An 18620-nucleotide genomic window follows, 5' to 3' on the forward strand; every position below is an offset into this window, starting at 1 on the left:
CCAATTCTGAGGCTTCAGGTAACAGACATACCAAATTGTATGAGATATAAAGGAAAAAACAGATTTTAAAAGTACTGATTCTGCCTGTAGAGTAAGGACAGCCCCCTCCCCCCAAAACTGCTAGGAAAAAGACAGGATGCATAAATTTTCAAAAGCTCTACCATGCATTTTTTTAAACTCCTGTTCCTACTGTTATAATACTGTGCTATCGGGTTTTTTAGAAGTTCACACTGTTCTTTCTCTGATTTCTTGGAAATCTGTAATTTGTCAAAAAAAAGGGAAGTGTAAGGTTTTAAATAAGCATTTTGCAACTCATAACCATGTTTTTTCAAATTTTTTTCTATGAACAATCAGTTGCTGCATCCTAATCATTTCCTCCTCTCATCAGACAAGCTTTCTTCTCAAGTATTTTCAGTTATCAGTACCAATTGCTGTCAAACATCTTCCATGATTTGACAGCTGCCTTTCCTCAGGCTCCTCCTGCCTTCTGGAAAATCTGCTTTTCCCAAGTTTTCTTTAAGGTAAACAACTAAACTTGTCACCCAAGACTGTTTGGAAGAACATGAAAGACATACTGCAACTATATTAAAGATAGACATACAGTTAGGATATATCCATACTCATTTTAAACTAACTTGTTCAGGCACTCCTGCAGCCAGACCATGGTAGCATGAAGCTCACTGTAGGCTATTCTGATCTGTCAGAAAGCACTCAGGCGGTCCTCTGCATTGGGGGTGCTTGGACCACACCATATTGGCAACCAGAAGAGCTAAAGAGTTTCTTTTTTAAATGAAAACTAAGATGCTAGAGCACACTGAGAAGTCACATTATCGAAATACTCCTCCGATCTGAGATTTACTTTTATGTAAGATAATGTATTGTGTTTTGTCTAAAAGCTTCTGGGTCTGAACTCCCAAAGCAATCATCTGCTTTCTGGTTCTTCCTTCTCCTTCTCTTTGATTCATGGGAGAATGTCCTAGGGACTCTTTAGGGACACGGGAGGAAAAAAAGGCATACAATCGCCCATTAAGCTAATGACCCTTAGCAATATCAGCTGCAAGTGAACAGAAATAATTGCAGTTTTCCAGTTAAGTTGTCATGCACAACAGTTTTCTTCATCGCTGTTAGGAAACATTTGCAAAAGCACAATGAGACATTGGTATGTGAATCACAAAATACTGGTTCTCTGTGGAATGCATTGCTGAGTGAGTCATGCACAGGACACGTACGAAGATAAGATGAAGACATTACAGTACCCAGCAATCAGACTAGATTAGGCTGCCATACCGCAACAACTTCAAGGATATCCTCCGTCAAAAAGACATTTGAATACTCCAACATTGATCTATGAGTAATTCTTTCCACAGGCTGAACTATAAGAAAAGCAGCAAGCTGTTAGTACCTTCCTTCTGTGCAGGCAGAATAGGAATGTTGAGACCCTAGTGACTGACTGCAGATGAAAGTGACACTGCGTCATTTAGAAAGGAAAGATTTTTATTCAATATAAAGAAGACCATGACCAATCAGATGAGATGTAAAAGCCAGTTAATGAAGAAGAGGCATGAGACAGCAAAAAATCTGAAAACCCCCCACGTCAGAAAACTCTCCATCTTCCACTTTTTCCTACTGCAATCTGAATGCCATTCTCCCAGTCTCCAAAGCTATTAATGCCTTCAACTGTACAAAGAGGTATACTTTCTCATATCACCTCTCAAACAGCAACATTTTCCTGGGATGAAGGAAATAATTAAATTTTAGCTGAATAAAATATTACCTGAAGAATCTCTTTTGGGGAAAAAGCAATCTGTGAAATGCTATTCCAGAGGAGAACAAAATGTAAGACACGTTTGGAATAAATTTTTTTTTAAAACCATAATTGTACATAGGAGGCAAAAAACAAAGGAAAAATCCAGAAATGTATTACTGCACATAGACTGTATTAGAAAGACTGAGCAAGAATACAGGAGCTACAAAAAGGGACACCTATAGGGAAATGAATCATTTCTATGTTCAATGTTTATTATTCCACTAATCAGCAGTGGATGATGACATGTACCAAATACGCCATGGATTTTTTGCCAGAATGAAGTGAAAAGGCATTCCTACAAGAGGAGGCACCGATTTGGAGACAGGAAAGCTAAGTACTGACACTGCCAAATACTGGAGAGCAGTAAGTAACAAGAAACACCTAGTCCACTCCTTCTCCTTCCAACTTCCACAAGAAAACACGACCTTGCAGTCCAGAAAATCAAGAGAGCATGAACTTAGGATGGGTTGAAAACTAGCAGCCACCTGAGATGGGAAGAAGAGATAGTATTCTGTACAGCTGAAGACAGAACAGGACAAGACGTCTGTGACGATCTAGGAGAAAAAGATCAGCAGGAGCTTCACATAGTTTTCTGGATGTTTTTTGTCATGTGTTACAGGCCCTTGCAAAGATTGGCTGATGACTCCTTAAATCAACTTACAAGACCAGTGAGCTTCCAGATGAGGTCTCCAAAGAGAAGGAGGGTACTAAGCAAAGAACAAAAAGAGGTAAACAAATTAGTATGTTGATAGTATGTGTGCAGATGTATTTGTCCATACTGTCTGTGCGTGTACAGGTGGGCGTCTATACTTGTTATACATATTATTTTAAGTATACATGCTCTTATGTACACTGGTTTTAAAAACATTTAATGGATGTAGGAGCATGAATCCCATCGATTTTCAAAATATATATGATCTATGAGCATTTAGTTACATCCCACTCAAAGGCAACCGAAGTTTGACCAGCAGACTACAGAAACACATAACTGCAACCCAAGGAAGAAACTAAAATTTTCTGCTGCACACACTTGGAAAAAATGAGTCAAATGTTATATCCACATACAAATACACATGCATTAACACATATTTCTATAAACCTATAGACACAAAACCCCACCTTTTCTTATGTATGTATATACAAAGCATACATTTACTCTGATACGGTAGTTATTTGAAAGGGAGTTTCACAGAGTTGGAAACATTTATAAATAAGAAACAGTGTGAAGAAAAAATGTCAACAGAAAAATAGGAATAACAGCTAGGAAATATTTCACAACATCTCTCACACTCAAAATGAAAAGCTGCACTGATTCAAAAAAAAACCTGGCGTAGGAAAGGAATTAGAGAGCAATAGTTAATGAGAAATGAAAATATGGGAAGTGAATGGTAACAAATATAAACAGGAGTGTAGAAAACTGCTGTGGAAAACAAAAAAATACAAAGAGATAGCCACAGACAACTTCAGTCCTAAGAAGGCAGTATTTTAAAATCTATCAAAACCAGAAAAAATAATTCCCAAACTCTTCATTACTAGAGAGAAATGACAGGATTGTCTAAGATAATCAGAAAAGACAAATATTCTATCTATTCCATATCAAGGCAAAGCTACACAAGAAATTCCTATCATCTAATGACACAGTGCATTTGATTTCAACACAAGTTAAGAAGTTTGCCAAATTATATGAGGATAAACCTTTTTGAATCCGCAGTCCATGTATATCACATTTGAAAGTTTTAAGAGAGGAGGGATCCCATCTCAACTACTAGGTTTTGCTTTTAGTAAGTATTGAGTGCTATGGTTCTCTGGTTCCAGAAAGAACCAGATGGGACCCCTCCTCTCTTCAAGAGAAACAAAGAACCACAATACACAAGATGACTGCCAGCTTTACCAAAAGAGCAGTAAATGAAAAATACTTGGGGGTTATGATGCATGACCAGTTGGACCAGAGCTCTGTTGGGATGGTGAGGCTACAAGGTAAATGTAAGTTTTAGACATGGGATGAAACTGCTAAACAGAAAGCTGTACATATAGACTGAAGAGAATATAACCACTGGAGGACGCCAGATCCTTATCCTCATGTAAGTAGGTTTGTTTCTACACCACAGCTAAAACCAAACGTACTGCTACAATCAGAGCCTATGCTGATATATGCCTGATGAGGATATAGTCTATAAAATATAAGTGGACGTATGTGTGCCAAATATATGGAAAGCCAGGTTTTCTTCTTTGATCTGTGATATGTAAAATAGTGAACTGAGGACCAATTTAGTGTTATTTTAAACTATCAGTTATGTAACATAGTTAACTGAGGATCAATTTAATTTTATTTTAAGCTCTCAGTTATGATCCTGCATCCCCTCAATCATAACACTGAAAGACTGATGAATGTAACATAAACAAAACAGACGAAGTATGTGCATTGTGTAAAATGGATCCACAAGATCTGGAAATGTTTCAAGTATCTGGAACTCTTAACTAGAGTATTTCCTTAATGTGCTATACATATGTTTCCAAACTTAGCTTCATGTACTACTAAAAGTCTTTTTTGCATATGTCTGGGAATAAACCCCCACCATTTTTACAAAACATTAACTTTTCACCTGATTTCTTGGATGTTTTCTGTTCTGATGCTTGACTGATTTGTGTTTGTTCAGACGAAAGCTTGGTTTTGCTGCTACTGGAATACGAGGCTGCCTTTTGGCTTGTCTCCTGAGGGTCTAATCTTACTCTTTTACTTTGGACTACTTCTGTTTCAGCAAACTGTGAAAGCATGTTGGTCTTTGCATTTCCTTCTTCTTCTTTTTCAGTGCTTTCTGTTCCACTTACTCCAGCAAACACTTCTTCACCTGTTGGCTTAACAAAAGAACTTGGAGTATCCGTGGCATAACAGTAATCTCAGAAATTATAACTGATATTAAAATGAATGTCAAAATGACCACCTCGTCTAGATTTAAAAATGCCAGCAGTAACTCACTCAATTTTTGAAAATACTTTAACATAATAAATCCTTATCCACTATTCACTGTATGTTAACGTACTAGGATTGAATCCAAAACAATTCAAAGATTCTTTTGTGAAAATATGATCTCTATTGATTCTTTGGTATTTAAAAAAACAAGGTATTTAAGAAATTCCTTCTAATTATTGTAATGACATTGCAGTCACATTTCGGCAAATCCAATGGGGACTTGGATATAAAACAGCCCCCAAAATATAAAGCAAAAACAAGTAAATAGTTTATCTGGCATAGTGGACTGTACCACAACACATTTCATGTGTCTGCTATATATTTATGGCAAAATATATTCTTTGGAGATCCACAGCTGGCTTTTTCTAATAAAAGACATAGAATGTTTACAACAAACTCGTAAAATAATTATTTTCAAACACAACATGGCACCTGTTTTCTGGGAGATTTCTTTCTGCACATTTTCCATAATCTGAGATGAATAAGGAGACCTGCTGCCTGCATTAACACCAAAATGCCAATCTGCTTTAGAGTTGGTCTCCTGAAGATCGTCTCTCTTTCGTCTAATTTGAAGTTTGTCCTTTTCATGGAGTTGTAAAGCTGTAGGCTCAACCTCTAAATTACTAACATTTTCAGTTTCAATGTGACATCCTTCAACACTTTCTTCTGCATCAAGTAGGATCCTCCCTCCTTTCTCTGACTGCAGGGCCTTTTGTTCAGTGGCGCTTAGTACGCTTCTGGTAGCTTTATAAGGACTTTCAGAAACACTCTCTCCATTAGCAGCTGCTAAAAGCTCATGTGCTTTTTCTTGAAGTGTCTGTTCAGTGCAGCTGGCTCCATCTTCAGATATATTAGTATAAATGTTTTGTACCTCATTTACAATAGCCTGTTGCAGCACATCCATGCTGTCTGAGCCTGTAAGATTTGCGCATGCTGGTTCTGACTCATCTGTCTGTAAGGAAATCTATTCAAACAAAGGCAAAGGGAGTTTTAAACTTAAAGCCTCTCCATTAACTTTGTTTCCATCAACATCAGATTTAATATGATTTGTCAAGTTTTGCAAAGAAATAATTTGTTCTGAAGGTATTCTCGTATCAGTATTTAGATTCCTGTCACTCAAATTACTACTCTTACTCTACTTGAGACTATGCTGATCACTGTCGTAACTCTTTACTTCCTGCTGTAACTTTAAAACAGAGACACTGTGAGAGGAAGTCAAAGCAGGTAAGTATTGACAGAGAATCAAGTTCTGTTAAATCAGTAGTCTGAGAACGCTGTGCAGACATTTTTTCTCCAGAAACCACTGATGTGGGGCAACGCAAACTGGTGATCTCCTCCCCTGTTGCAACAGCAGTTGCTGAGCTTCCACCAATGTGGTGTACCGCTTTCACTGTTACCACTGTTGAATTCACATTCCTGTCGCAATTCTGTTTGACTTAGCTCAGTTTTCCAACTGGGATGCATTAATTACAATTAGAACAGCAACATTGTGCCCCATTTCGTTGGGTCCAGTAGCAGGGAAATACATTTTCTGTAATTTAACTGTTCCTTGGTCTGCCAAGCAGACCTAAACATGAGGTCCATCTAATGTGATATATCACTTTTAATAGTTTTACTCTTGGCTGTAACCTCTGCTTTAACAATGGAAGATCTATTTGTCTTTTTTGACTTCAGGTTTTTTTTCATTCGGTTTGCTGCCTTCAGAATCCCAAAGGACTTTATTTTTTTTGTATTTTGACAAATTTGTTCTTCTGCTTTGCTCATTTTTAGCAAAACTTCCTTTGATGCTTTAGTATTATCATGTTGAACCGTCCCACCTGCATTTAATTATCTCTACAAAACAGGCCATATACTTAATTTCATCTTCTGATAAATTGCTCTCTTATATACTAAAATAAAACTGTACTACTGTGAAATTAACTGATTTCCTCTGTCTATGCAGCTTTTTATGACAGCAGGACAAAGAAATTAAGGAACTAAGAAATATATGTATAAAAGTGTAAAAATTAATGGGTGAAATCCAATGATAAATATTACTGAAGTGCTTCACACTTCTATTCATTTCTGAAAATTGAACTGTTTTTGAATTAATGCACTGCCTTTAAGAATTAAAACTACGTTGCTCCTGTCGTCCTACACCAGAGCAACAGTTTCACATTTCTGGCAAACCTGTCTGCAATGATACTAAGAAATTACAAAGAAAGGGTAATAACACAGCAAAACCACACAGAATGAACTCATGGTAATCTCACAACAAAACTGCTCCAAAGGCCCAATGACTAACTAGAATTATCCTGTTGATGACTTCGTATCTGGAGATAGAAGCAGAACACAAACACTGTAACAACTCACACACTACTGAAATTGTCAGTTACACAGCCTGGTAAAATAATAGGTTTTCCCAATGAAATGCTTACAACACCTTCTACTCGTAGAATACCCTTCATGAGTCAACTAATATATTAAAGTGTAATCTACAAGTATACACCATGAATGCTGTTACAGCAGACCATGTCTAAGGACACCACAGACTGCAGTACTGTGAGTAACAAGGGCAGTTATCACAACCGCATAAAACTTCAGGAAGTAAGAACAAAGTGTCTGTGCACACTGCACTGTATGTATCAGATACTACCAGTTACCGTTGTTCAATGGGGAGAAAACGCGAGCGGGAGAGGACAGTTTTTAATGCCAAAAGCTGTTGTGCTATAGGCAAACAATGACCCAAGCGACTCATTATGGTGCCTTGTCCTCATGTGAGGCACTAGCTCCCACATCTTACTGAGGTCTCACGTCATAACTGTGTGACCTCTGTACAAGGCAGTGGCTTCCCAACCCTTTCCTATCAAAACCAAACACAACCTACCACACAGGGGCAAGCAGCAGCTATCCTGCTGCTACAAGCCTGTCAACATTTTGCGGTTTGAGTCAGGCTTCTGCAAGCACAAAGAGGCACTGACGTACCATGCTGCTTGTAAATTACCTCTGCAGACCTTCCAAAAACTCAGCAAGAACCACTGTCTGTGACAGGCAGCTGATTGCCTCTGTCTTGCACCTTCATGAGGCTGCAGCTTATCCCAAGTACCAGTAAGGATCAGCAACTACTTGCCAAAGAATTTGCATAACATTGAATATCACTCTGTTTCAGTCCCTGATGGGTCTGAGGCATCTAATTATGTGCTGGGTTTGAAACACATTTCAGGAATAGTCATCTGCTTTCGTTTACTGAAGACTTCTAGCAAGCCCTTAACAGTACAGCACCAAACTAACATCAGGATTCTTTGTAAAGATGTACCTGGTGCAGATTTGTATCTTCTACCCTTTGAGTAGTTAACACTTTCTTTGAATCATCTCCACCTGAAATGAAAATAAAAGACAAAAAGAAACCTTAATTTTTTACTTTGCATTTATAGCATCTAGTGTCCACAATCATGTGTGTAACAGTACTTACCACATTTAGCTATCCAGAAAAATTATCAAGCCATAAGGGTTTTATTAGAATCTAAAACATATCAATATATTACATATATATGAAAATCTTGGAGTTTGATCTTTGTTGCAGACTGCATCTTGTAAAAAACAGGACAGGTGAGATTGAAGCATGACATTAGGCTTTCAAATTTTTTTGAAGATTAGTGACATGAGCAATTGTTTTTGAAACTTACAGGAGCTATTACATTTCCCTAACTTCTAACAGGTCTCCCTGCTCCCCAAAAGACTTTTCTGAAGCCAGTGATGGTGGGATGCTAGCCTAGATTACATCTTTCCCTGTACAGCATGTTTGGGCAGGGAAAGGGATGGAGTAGCTAAAGTCGAGCCACTGGTGTCAAAACAGGCAGGGATATTCCCCAGCACCAACTCAGTGCCTTGCTTGGTGTTTTGCTTTTGCTTTCCAGCCTCCCTTCATGCTGACAAAATGGCATAAAAAGAATACAGCAACTACCAAGATCTTACCCTAAATATTAATACACTTACTTAATCCATACAACTCTATGCATCTACTTCTGGCCAATTTGCTCTTAAACCCAGACTAGCCACACCATATTGAAAAAAATCTAGCTCACCACCCTGATATTTCGTACTGCAATATGAGCCCCAAGCCTAGCCCTAAGATTCACCCAACAACCCATGCTAGCACCAGCCTTAAATTTAACAGACATTTCACACCACAGCAACTCTTCCTCACCACTTCAGGGAATCTGGCATTCCAGATGTTAACCCTAGCCCTAGCATCACCATTAGTCCACTTAGTCCTAAATTAAACCCAATGGCCCAGCTATTGATTAAGTCAAATCCTAATCCAAACCATAATTTTGAACGCTTTTTTAGCCCACCAATCCTTACAAGGCTCAGAATATCTAGATGACCTTTGGTGGCTGCAGCCCTAACCTCTAATCATGGGATCTCCCAAACACAGCAGTCCCTGTCAGACTTATCTCTTACAGTAGCATTAACCTTGGTTTCACTCACATTTTAAGCCAGTAACTCCTGCCTGCTCCTACTGCCCTGACTCTAAACTTGCAGAATCATAGAATAGTTTGGGTTGAAAAGGACCTTTAAAGGTCATTTAGTCCAACCTCTCCGGAATGAGCAGGGATATCTTCAACTACAGGCTCAGCGCCCTGTCCAACCTGACCTTGACTATTTCCAGGGATGGGGCATCTACCACCTCTCTGGGCAACCTGTTCCAGTGTTTCACCACCCTCATCATAAAAAATTTCTTCCTTTTATCTAGTCTGAATCTACCCTCTTTCAGTTTAAAGCTATTACCTCTTGCCCTATGTCCTTGTAAAAAGTCCCTCCCCAGCTTTTTTGTAGGCTCCCTGTAAGTGTTGAAAGGCCACAATAAGGTCTTCCCAGAGCCTTCTCTTCTCCAGGCTTAACAACCCCAATGCTCTCAGCCTTTCCTCACAGGGGAGGTGCTCCAGCCCTCTGATCATTTCTGTGGCCTCCTCTGAACCCACTCCAAGAGGTCCATGTCTATCCTGCGCTGAGGGCTCCAGAGCTGGATGCAGGACTCCAGGTGGGGCCTCATCAAAGTGGGGTAGAGGGTCAGAATCACCACCCTTGACTTGCTGGCCACACTGCTTTTGATGCAGCCCAGGATACAGCCAGCTTTCTGGGCTGTGAGAGCACACTGTTGGCTCATGTGCAGCTTTTCATGCACCAATATCCCCAAGTCCTTCTCGGCAGTGCTGCTCTCAAGCCCTTCATCCCCCCAGCCTGTACTGATACTGGAGGTTGTCCCGACACACATGCAGGACCTTGCACTCGGCCTTGTTGAACCTCATGAGGTTCACCTGGGCCCACTCCTCAACCTTGTCCAGGTCCTCCTGGATGACATCCCATCCCTCAGGCGTGTCAACTGCACCACTCAGCTTGGTGTTCTCTGCAAACTTGCTGAGGGTGCACTCAATTGCACTGTGTATGTCACTGATAAACAGTACTGGCCCCAGTACAGACCTCTGAGAGACACCACTTGTCACTGGTCTCCACCTGCACATTGAGACGTTGACTGCTACCCTCTGGTTGTGACCATCCAAACAATTCCTCATCCACCGAACAGTCCACCCATCAAATCCATATCTCTCCAATCTAGAGAGAAGGATGTTGTGGCAGGCTGTGTCAAAGGCCTTACAGAAGTCCAGATAGACAACATCCACAGCTCTTTCCTTGTCCACTGATGTAGTCACTCTACCATAGAAGGCCACTAGGTTGGTCAGGCAGGACTTGCCCTTGGTGAAGCCATGCTGGCTGTCTCATATCAGCTCCCTGTCCTCCATGGGCCTTAGCATAGCTTCCACGAGGATCTGTTCCGTGATTTTCCCAAGCACAGAGGAGAGGCTGACAGGTCGGTAGTTCCCAGGGTCCTCCTTTCTACCCTTCTTAAAAATGGGTGTGAAGTTTCCCTTTTTCCAGTCACTTGGGACTTCACCTGACTGCCATGACTTTTCAGATATGATGGACAGTGGCTTGGCAACTACATCAGCCAGTTCCCTCAGGACTCTGGGATGCATCTCGTCAGGTCCCACAGACTTATGTATGTTCAGGTTCCTCAGGTGGTCATGAACCTTATCGTCTCTTACACTGGGAGTGACTTTGCTCCCCCAGTCCCATTCTTGCAGTCCCTCTGAAAGGTGTGGGAAGAGAGGTTGCCAGTGAAGACTGAGGCAAAAAATTTGTTTAGTACCTCAGCCTTCTCCTCGTCTGTTGTTACCAGTTTGCCAGTCATGTTCATCAGCCGGGGTACACTTTCTCTAACCTTCCTCTTTTGGCTGGCATACCTGTAGAAGCCCTTCTTGTTATTCTTTGTATCCCTTGCAAAGTTCAGGTCCAGCTGCCCCTTGGCCTTCCTGACCTCACCCCTACACAACCAGGCAGCATCCCTATGTTCTTCCCAGGACACTTGTCCCTGCTTCCACTGCCTGTGCATTTCCTTCCTACCCTTTAGTTCAACCAGCAGGGCTCGACTCACCCATGCTGGTCTCTTGCCTTCCTTGACTGATTTCTTACACCTGGGTATCAAGAGCTCTTGCGCTGTATGGTAAACATCCTTAAAGATCTGCCAGCTCTATTCTGCTTCCTTGTCCCGAGGGCAGTTTCCCAGGGGGTCCTACTGACCCGCTCCTTGCAGAGCTGGAAGTTTGCTTTCCTAAAATTCAGGGTCCTGACTTTTACTCTTCACCTGACCCATATCCCTCGGGACTGCAAACCCCACCAATGCGTGACCACTGCAGCCCAGGCTGCCTCCAATCTTAATGTCACCGATTTATCTCCCTTGGGTTGGTGACCAACAGGTCCAGTATTGCATCCCCTCTGGTAAGGCTATTATCTGGCTTCAGAAGTTATCATCCATAGACTCTAGGAGTCACCTGGACTGCCTACAGCTCATCATGCTACTTGTCCAGCAGATGTCGGGGTGGTTGAAATCCCCCAGCAGCACAAGAACCTGCGAGCGTGAAGCCTCCCGCAGCTGGGGTAAGGTTTCATCAACAGGCTCCCCTTGATCGGGCGGCCTGCAGTAAACAGCAACCACAAGGTTCCCTTTGTTGTCTCAGTCTCTAATTCTTATCCATAAGCTTTTGACCTGCTTGTGGCTGTTCTTCAGAGACAGCTCTTCACAATCTATTTCTTGATGTCGAGGGCAACCCTTCCACCCCTCCTTCGTCAGTTATGCCTTCTGAACAGCCTGTAGACATTGATAGCCGCACTCCAGTCATCGGATTCGTCCTACCAAGTTTCAGTAAGGGCAACTAGGTTGTGGCTTTCCAGCAGCACGGTGGTTTCTCCTCCTGTTTGCTGCCCGTGCTGCATGCATTGGTGCACAGCCACTTCAGCTGGACTGTCGGCCATGTCACCTTCTTAGAGGAGCACACCTTCATTCCTTTGAGGTATTTCACTGGTGTTTCCCTGTTTGCTCCTATTACTTCAAAAGCCCCTGGCTCATCTCCGTCAGACTTCAGGTGTGCTGCAGCATACCCAGCACGTCTCAGAGCAACAGGCCGAGGGCCCTCGCTAGCACCTTGCGCCTTTAACCTTGGCACGTCATCCCACAGCTTTTCACAGGCAAGCCTGATATTATTGCCCTCCCCCTTCAAGCCTAGTTTAAAGCTCTGTCAAAAAGTCCCCTGAGCTTGTGAGCAAAGACCCTCTTTCCCCTTTGAGAAAGCTGAACCCCATTCAACACCAGCAGGCCTGGTGCCATGTAGACTATTCCACTGCTGAAAAACCCCAAATTGTGGTGGTGACACCAGCCACAGAGCCATGTATTAATAGACTGGGTCTGTCTGTTTCTTCCAATGTTGCTGCCCACAACTGGAAGAACAGAGGAAAAAAATTACCTGTGCACCAGATTCCCTTACTAACTGTCCCAAAGTCCTGAAGTCTCTCTTCATTGCCCTCGGACTAGGCATTGTGGTTTCATCAACACCCACATGGAAGAGCAATAATGGGTAATAGTATGAGGGCTGAGGACTCCTTCTAGATTTAAACACACCAAAGCCCACACTGCCCCACTGTGTCAAATAGTACTAATTATAACTCTAATCAAGGCTTACCTTGTGGCCCTTTTTTGTATCTGTCCCTCAACAAGCAGCCTCTTCAAAACCTTCTTCTCAACTCAGTTACTAAGACTGTACAACATCCAACTCTCACCTTAGCCAAAATGTTCCCATACCAACCCCTTAAAACTCACTAGCTATTACCTACAGCAGTATTTCTCTAGTCCCAGCACTAACACTAGTAGTTAAGGATAAGCAGTTAAGGCTCGGCAGCCTCTTATACCTAGATCTAATCACAGATGCTCCATTTTTAATCTTATCGACCCTGCAAAATTCAGCCTATGTGCAGGTTTAGAACAGAATCACAGAATCACAGAATGGTAGGGGCTGGAAGGGATCTCTGTGGGTCATCTAGTCCAACCCCCCTGCTGAAGCAGGGTCACCTACAGCAGGCTGCACAGGACCTTGTCCAGGCGGGTCTTGAATATCTCCAGAGAAGGAGACTCCACAACCTCCCTGGGCAGCCTGTTCCAGTGCTCCGTCACCCTCAGAGGGAAGAAGTTCTTCCTCATGTTCAGATGGAACTTCCTGTGCTTCAGTTTGTGCCCATTGCCCCTTGTCCTGTCGCTGGGCACCACTGAAAAGAGTTTGGCCCCATCCTCCTGACACCCACCCTTCAGATATTTGTAAGCATATATTAGGTCCCCTCGCAGCCTTCTCTTCTTCAGGCTCAAAAAGCCCAGCTCCCTCAGCCTCTCCTCATAGGAGAGATGCTCCAGTGCCCTCATCATCCTTGTAGCCCTCCGCTGGACTCTCTCCAGTAGCTCTTCATCTTTCTTGAAGTGGGGACCCCAGCACTCGACACAGGACTCCAGATGGGGCCTCATTAGGGCTGAGTAGAGGGCGAGGAGAACTTCCATCGACCTGCTGGCCACACTCCTCCTAATGCACCCCAGAATGCCATTGTCCTTCTTGGCAGCCAGGGCACACTGCTGGCTCATGGTCAACCTGTCATCCACCAGGACACCCAGGTCCCTCTCCGCAGAGCTGCTCTCCAGCAGGTCCGCGCCAAGCCTGTACTGGTGCATGGGGTTGTTCCTCCTCAGGTGCAGGACCCTGCACTTGCCCTTGTTGAACCTCATCAGGTTCCTCTCTGCCCAGCTTTCCAGCCTGTCCAGGTCACGCTGAATGGCAGCACAGCCTGCTGGTGTATCTACCACACCTCCCAGTTTTGTGTCATCAGCAAACTTGCTGAGGGTACATTCTAACTCTTCATCCAGGTCATTGATGAAGAAGTTAAACAAGGCTGGGCCCAGTACTGACCCCTGGGGGACACCAACAGTTACCGGCCTCCAACTAGACTCAGTGCCGCTGATGACAATCCTCTGAGTTCTGCCATTCAGCCAGTTCTCAATCCACTTCACCGACCACTCATCCAGCCCACACTTCCTGAGCTTCCCAGGAGGATGTTTTGGGAGACAGTGTTGAAAGCCTTGCTGAAGTCTAGGTAGACAACATCCACGGCTCTCCCTTCGTCTACCCAGCCAGTCATGTCATCGTAGAAAGCCATCAGATTGGTCAGGCATGACTTCCCCGTGGTGAATCCATGTTGACTACTCCTGATAACCTTCTTTTCCTCCACTTGCTTGATGATGATCTCCAGGATGAGCTGCTCCATCACCTTTCCCGGGATGGAGGGGAGGCTGACTGGCCTGTAGTTCCTTGGGTCCTCCTTCTTGCCCTTTTTGAAGATTGGTGTGACATTGGCCTTTCTCCAGTCCTCGGGCACCTCTCCTGTCCTCCAGGACCTCTCAAAGATGATGGAGAGTGGCTCAGCAATGACATCCGCCATATCCCTCAGCACTCGTGGGTGCATTCCATCGGGGCCCGTGGATTTGTGGATGTCCAGATCGCTTAAGCGATCCCTCACACAGTCCTCCTCGACCAAGGGAAAGTCATCCTCTCTGTGGCCTTCTTCTCTTCCCACCAGGGCCTGGGATTCCTGAGGACCTGCCTTGGCACTGAAGACTGAAGCAAAGAAGGCATTCAGTAGCTCTGCCTTCTCTGTATCCTCCGTCACCAGGACACCCGCCTCATTCAGCAGCGGCCCCACATTGTCCCTAGCCTTCCTTTTGCTGCTGATGTAGTTGAAGAAGCCCTTCTTGTTGTTTTTGACATCCCTTGCCAGCTTCAATTCCAGGTGGGCTTTGGCCTTCCTCGTCGCATGCGTGCATGCTCTGATCACATTCCTGTATTCTTCCCAAGTGGCCTGCCCCTCTTTCCACATTCCATGGACCTTTCTCTTCCACCTGGTCTCCGCTAGAAGGTCCTTGCTCAACCATGCTGGTCTCCTGCCTCCTTTGCTAGATTTCTTTCTCAGGGGGATGCATCGCTCCTGAGCATGGAGGAAGTGATGTTTAAAGAGTGACCAGCACTCTTCTCCCTAGGTCTAACCCATACCTCAACCATCACCAAGTCCAGCCATGCTCCGTCTTACGTTTAGATACGAAACAACTACTTACTGTGCTTCATATCTTCACTTCAAATTTAAAGGTAGCTCCAGACTAAGAAAAAGTTGGACATCATTGTCTTTTACACTTTACCAATGTACAGCAATTGTGCTGGGTAAGAAGTGTTCACTGGTACTCAGACAGCACACAGAATCACTAGCAGTAATTAGCAAAATACAGCGTAAAAGATGTTCTGAATTTCTTCATTTACCAGTGATGATATGTTAGAATAATTCTCTCCTACCTGATACTGAATATGTACTGGATTTCGCTACATAGCTTTCAAGTAGTTTCCTCATAGACGGGTCAGAAGCTTCTTCTAATGCACACCTTCCCAACTCATTTTTTAATAAGGGATCTGCTCCATATGAAAGTAATAGTTCTGCCATCTAGAAAAAGAAGTTTTACAGATTGTTTCTTTTCTGACAGTATTTTCCATACTCCTTCCTCATACAGGCTTCTGTCTCTTGTACTCGACAATATTAGCAACTAAAACCAAATCTAAGGCCTACAACAAACAATCCCTCTCTATTGTAGTTAATATACCCCAGGCATTCCCCTAGATGCACCATTATCCTATAGTCTTATTATTTTCATTTTTATAAACTCATTCCAGTTGTTAAACCTGATGTCATTATAGCCAAGATCTGCCAAAATACAGGGTAGGATTCATCCCTCCATAGCTCTTAATTGGTGGAAAATAACAGGTGATTTTAGGGTATGAGTCAGATTACCTATTTAGGATATCTACTTTAGGAGGAAATAAATTGTGCTCTAGGTGTGTCTACTGTGACTTCAAAGGGAGGTTTTGACAGCTATTTCAGATGTTACAACAAACACCTGGTCAAATGAAACCCACTCTGAGGGTCTTACCAACATTACGATTTCCATACAAATGTAAAGCCTGATTCTGTTGTTTTTCAAGAAATTATGACTTTAGCAAAATGTTTCATCTATCTTTGTAGAATACTTTTCTAAGACATGGGAAGTTTACAATCTGATGATTTCCTTTCTGTAGGTAATCCTGCAATCTTATTCCAGCACTAGTGTAGTTTTACTTGTACCTCTGCCTTTCTCTCTTCAGCATCTGTTAACATTTTAGATTGAGCTTGACTCACTTCCTTCACCCATGTGTTTAAAGTCCCTCATTACTTCTAACTAGATTGCTGCTGAGGAAATTGCTAGTGAAGTTTTCTCAATCCATACATTCTCCTAACAAGAGAGCGAATAAAAAAGGTGCCAATATACAGCAAAAATCCTCTTGGGTGTCACAAGTTGTCCCAAATCTACAGATTTTTTTAAACGAGGAATGTTGAGAACTCTTCTTCATTAATGAGGTCTCCAGCTACACATCACATTTGTATGCTCTCCCCCTCAACTGTACAATTAGAAAATCTTTCAGATACTAACCATTTTTCTGACATAAGAAATCAGTTTTGCCACATTGCAGACAGAGAAAGGGATAAAGCAGTCAAAAGGTGTGTTAATAATAATAGTAACTTCACGCAGAGCTTTTAAAGAAACAGCTCCAAATACCATGTTACCAAAAGTCGTACTACTGAATGACTATCGCTATTTTGTTGCCAGGCCAAAGCAAGAAAAATTAAGCCTGACAGACCACTGCAGTGATACAGCTATACCGCTCCTGAGTAAATTCAGCGTTACCATGCAGTACCATTCCCTGTGGATACATCAGCTCACATCACTCTAACACAGCTCCATGTTGAATGATGTTGGCGTGCCTCAAGTGACCTAGCGGAGATCAGTGTTCTTCCAACATCCTTCAAGTTGCTGACCTCTAAATATTACTTGCGGAGGTACAGAGTCCTTCATGCATAACCACAGACATTGTGTCCTAGATACTTTCACAAAACTCAGAAATATTTCAAGAACCTGCAAGAGTCTGTGAAACACAAGCTGAAAATCAAGCTTGCGGCTCTCAACTCTCCAGAGAAAATTATTAACCTAAAGTCCACTCTTCCTGTTTGCTCCAGGGAGACTCGGTGAGAAACAGATTAAGTCTTATCTCAGTTGTGAAACAGAAAGCAAGCAAATGTTTACAGGCAAAATATACTACATCCCACAAAAAAAAAAAAAAGAAATCTTGTAAATCAGTAAGTACTAGTCAGCATACATGCCCTTCTAGAGAAAGAAACAGCAAGCAGGTAAAGGGGACATGCAGAACTCCTATACAGATGTGGGCCACCCCAGGAACATGCACAAACAGACAAGTGGAGGCCAGACTGAAAGAGGATCCACAGTTCAAACACAGGCTTATGAAACCACAGCATTTGGCAACAAAACTTACAATTAATTCAGATTGACTATTCATCTGACTTTCTGTTTAAGAGCATACAAAATATAAAGCCTTGTCTTCACAACTCTCCATGCTATGTTAACACACAAAAAATGTCTGTGCATGGCTGCAGCTGCTCACCATACATGCATGCTTACTAAATCAGACCGGTTATTCCCAGCGTATTCAGCCCCCAGAGCTGGAGGACCGCGAAGGAGAGCAGAACAAACCTCCCATAATCCAGGAGGAAGCAGTTAACAATCTGCTATGCCACCTGGACACTCACAAGTCTAAGCAGCCAAATCAGATCCACCCAAGAGTACTGAGGGAGCTGGTGGAGGAGATGGCCAAGACACTCTCCACCATCTATCAGCAGTCCTGGCTAACAGGGGAGGTCCCAGATGACTAGAGACCTCCTAATGTGACGCCCATCTACAAGAAGGGCCGGAAGTAGGACCCCAGGAACTACAAGCCTGTCAGCCTGACCTCGGTGCTGGGGAATATTATGGAGTAATTCATCCTGAGTCTGCTCACCAGGCACGTGAAGGACAACCAGGGGATCAGGCCCAGCCAGCATGGGTTCATGAAAGGCAGGTCCTCCTTGACTAACCTGATCTCCTTCTATGACCAGGTGACCCGCCTAGTAGATGAGGGAAAGGCTGTGGATGTTGTCTGCCTTGGCTTTAGTAAGGCCTTTGACACTGTTCCCCACAGCATCTTCCTGGAGAACCTAGCTTCTCATGGTTTGGATGGGTGTACTCTTCGCTGGATAAAGAACTGGCTGAATGTCCGAGCACAGAGAGTGGTGGTGAATGGAGTTAAATCCAGCCGGTGGCTGGTCACAAGTGGTGTTCCCCAGGGCTCAGCTTTGGGGCCAGTCTTGTTTAACATCTTTATCAATGATCTGGATGAGGGGATTGAGTGCTCCCTCAGTAAGTTTGCAGGTGACACCAAGCTGGGCGGGAGTGTTGATCTGCTCGAGGGTAGGAAGGCTCTGCAGAGGGACCTGGACAGACTGGATCGATGGGCCGAGGCC

The 18620-nt window shown here is 43.2% G+C and overlaps 1 protein-coding gene across 1 annotated transcript in view; it reads right to left on the reverse strand.

Annotated features, from left to right (window-relative positions):
- ANKRD31 (ankyrin repeat domain 31) overlaps window positions 1-18620 on the reverse strand; it is a 76214-nt gene that overhangs the window by 30563 nt on the left and 27031 nt on the right. The window contains exons 12-15 of the mRNA XM_075411855.1: window positions 15533-15677; window positions 8074-8135; window positions 5211-5742; window positions 4411-4656 (exon numbers count right to left, since the gene is read on the reverse strand). Coding sequence (XP_075267970.1) covers window positions 4411-4656; window positions 5211-5742; window positions 8074-8135; window positions 15533-15677 — 985 coding nt within the window. The remainder of the gene's footprint in view (window positions 1-4410; window positions 4657-5210; window positions 5743-8073; window positions 8136-15532; window positions 15678-18620) is intronic.

The sequence above is a fragment of the Opisthocomus hoazin genome, chromosome Z (genome assembly GCF_030867145.1).
Source record: "Opisthocomus hoazin isolate bOpiHoa1 chromosome Z, bOpiHoa1.hap1, whole genome shotgun sequence".
NCBI lineage: Eukaryota > Metazoa > Chordata > Aves > Opisthocomiformes > Opisthocomidae > Opisthocomus > Opisthocomus hoazin.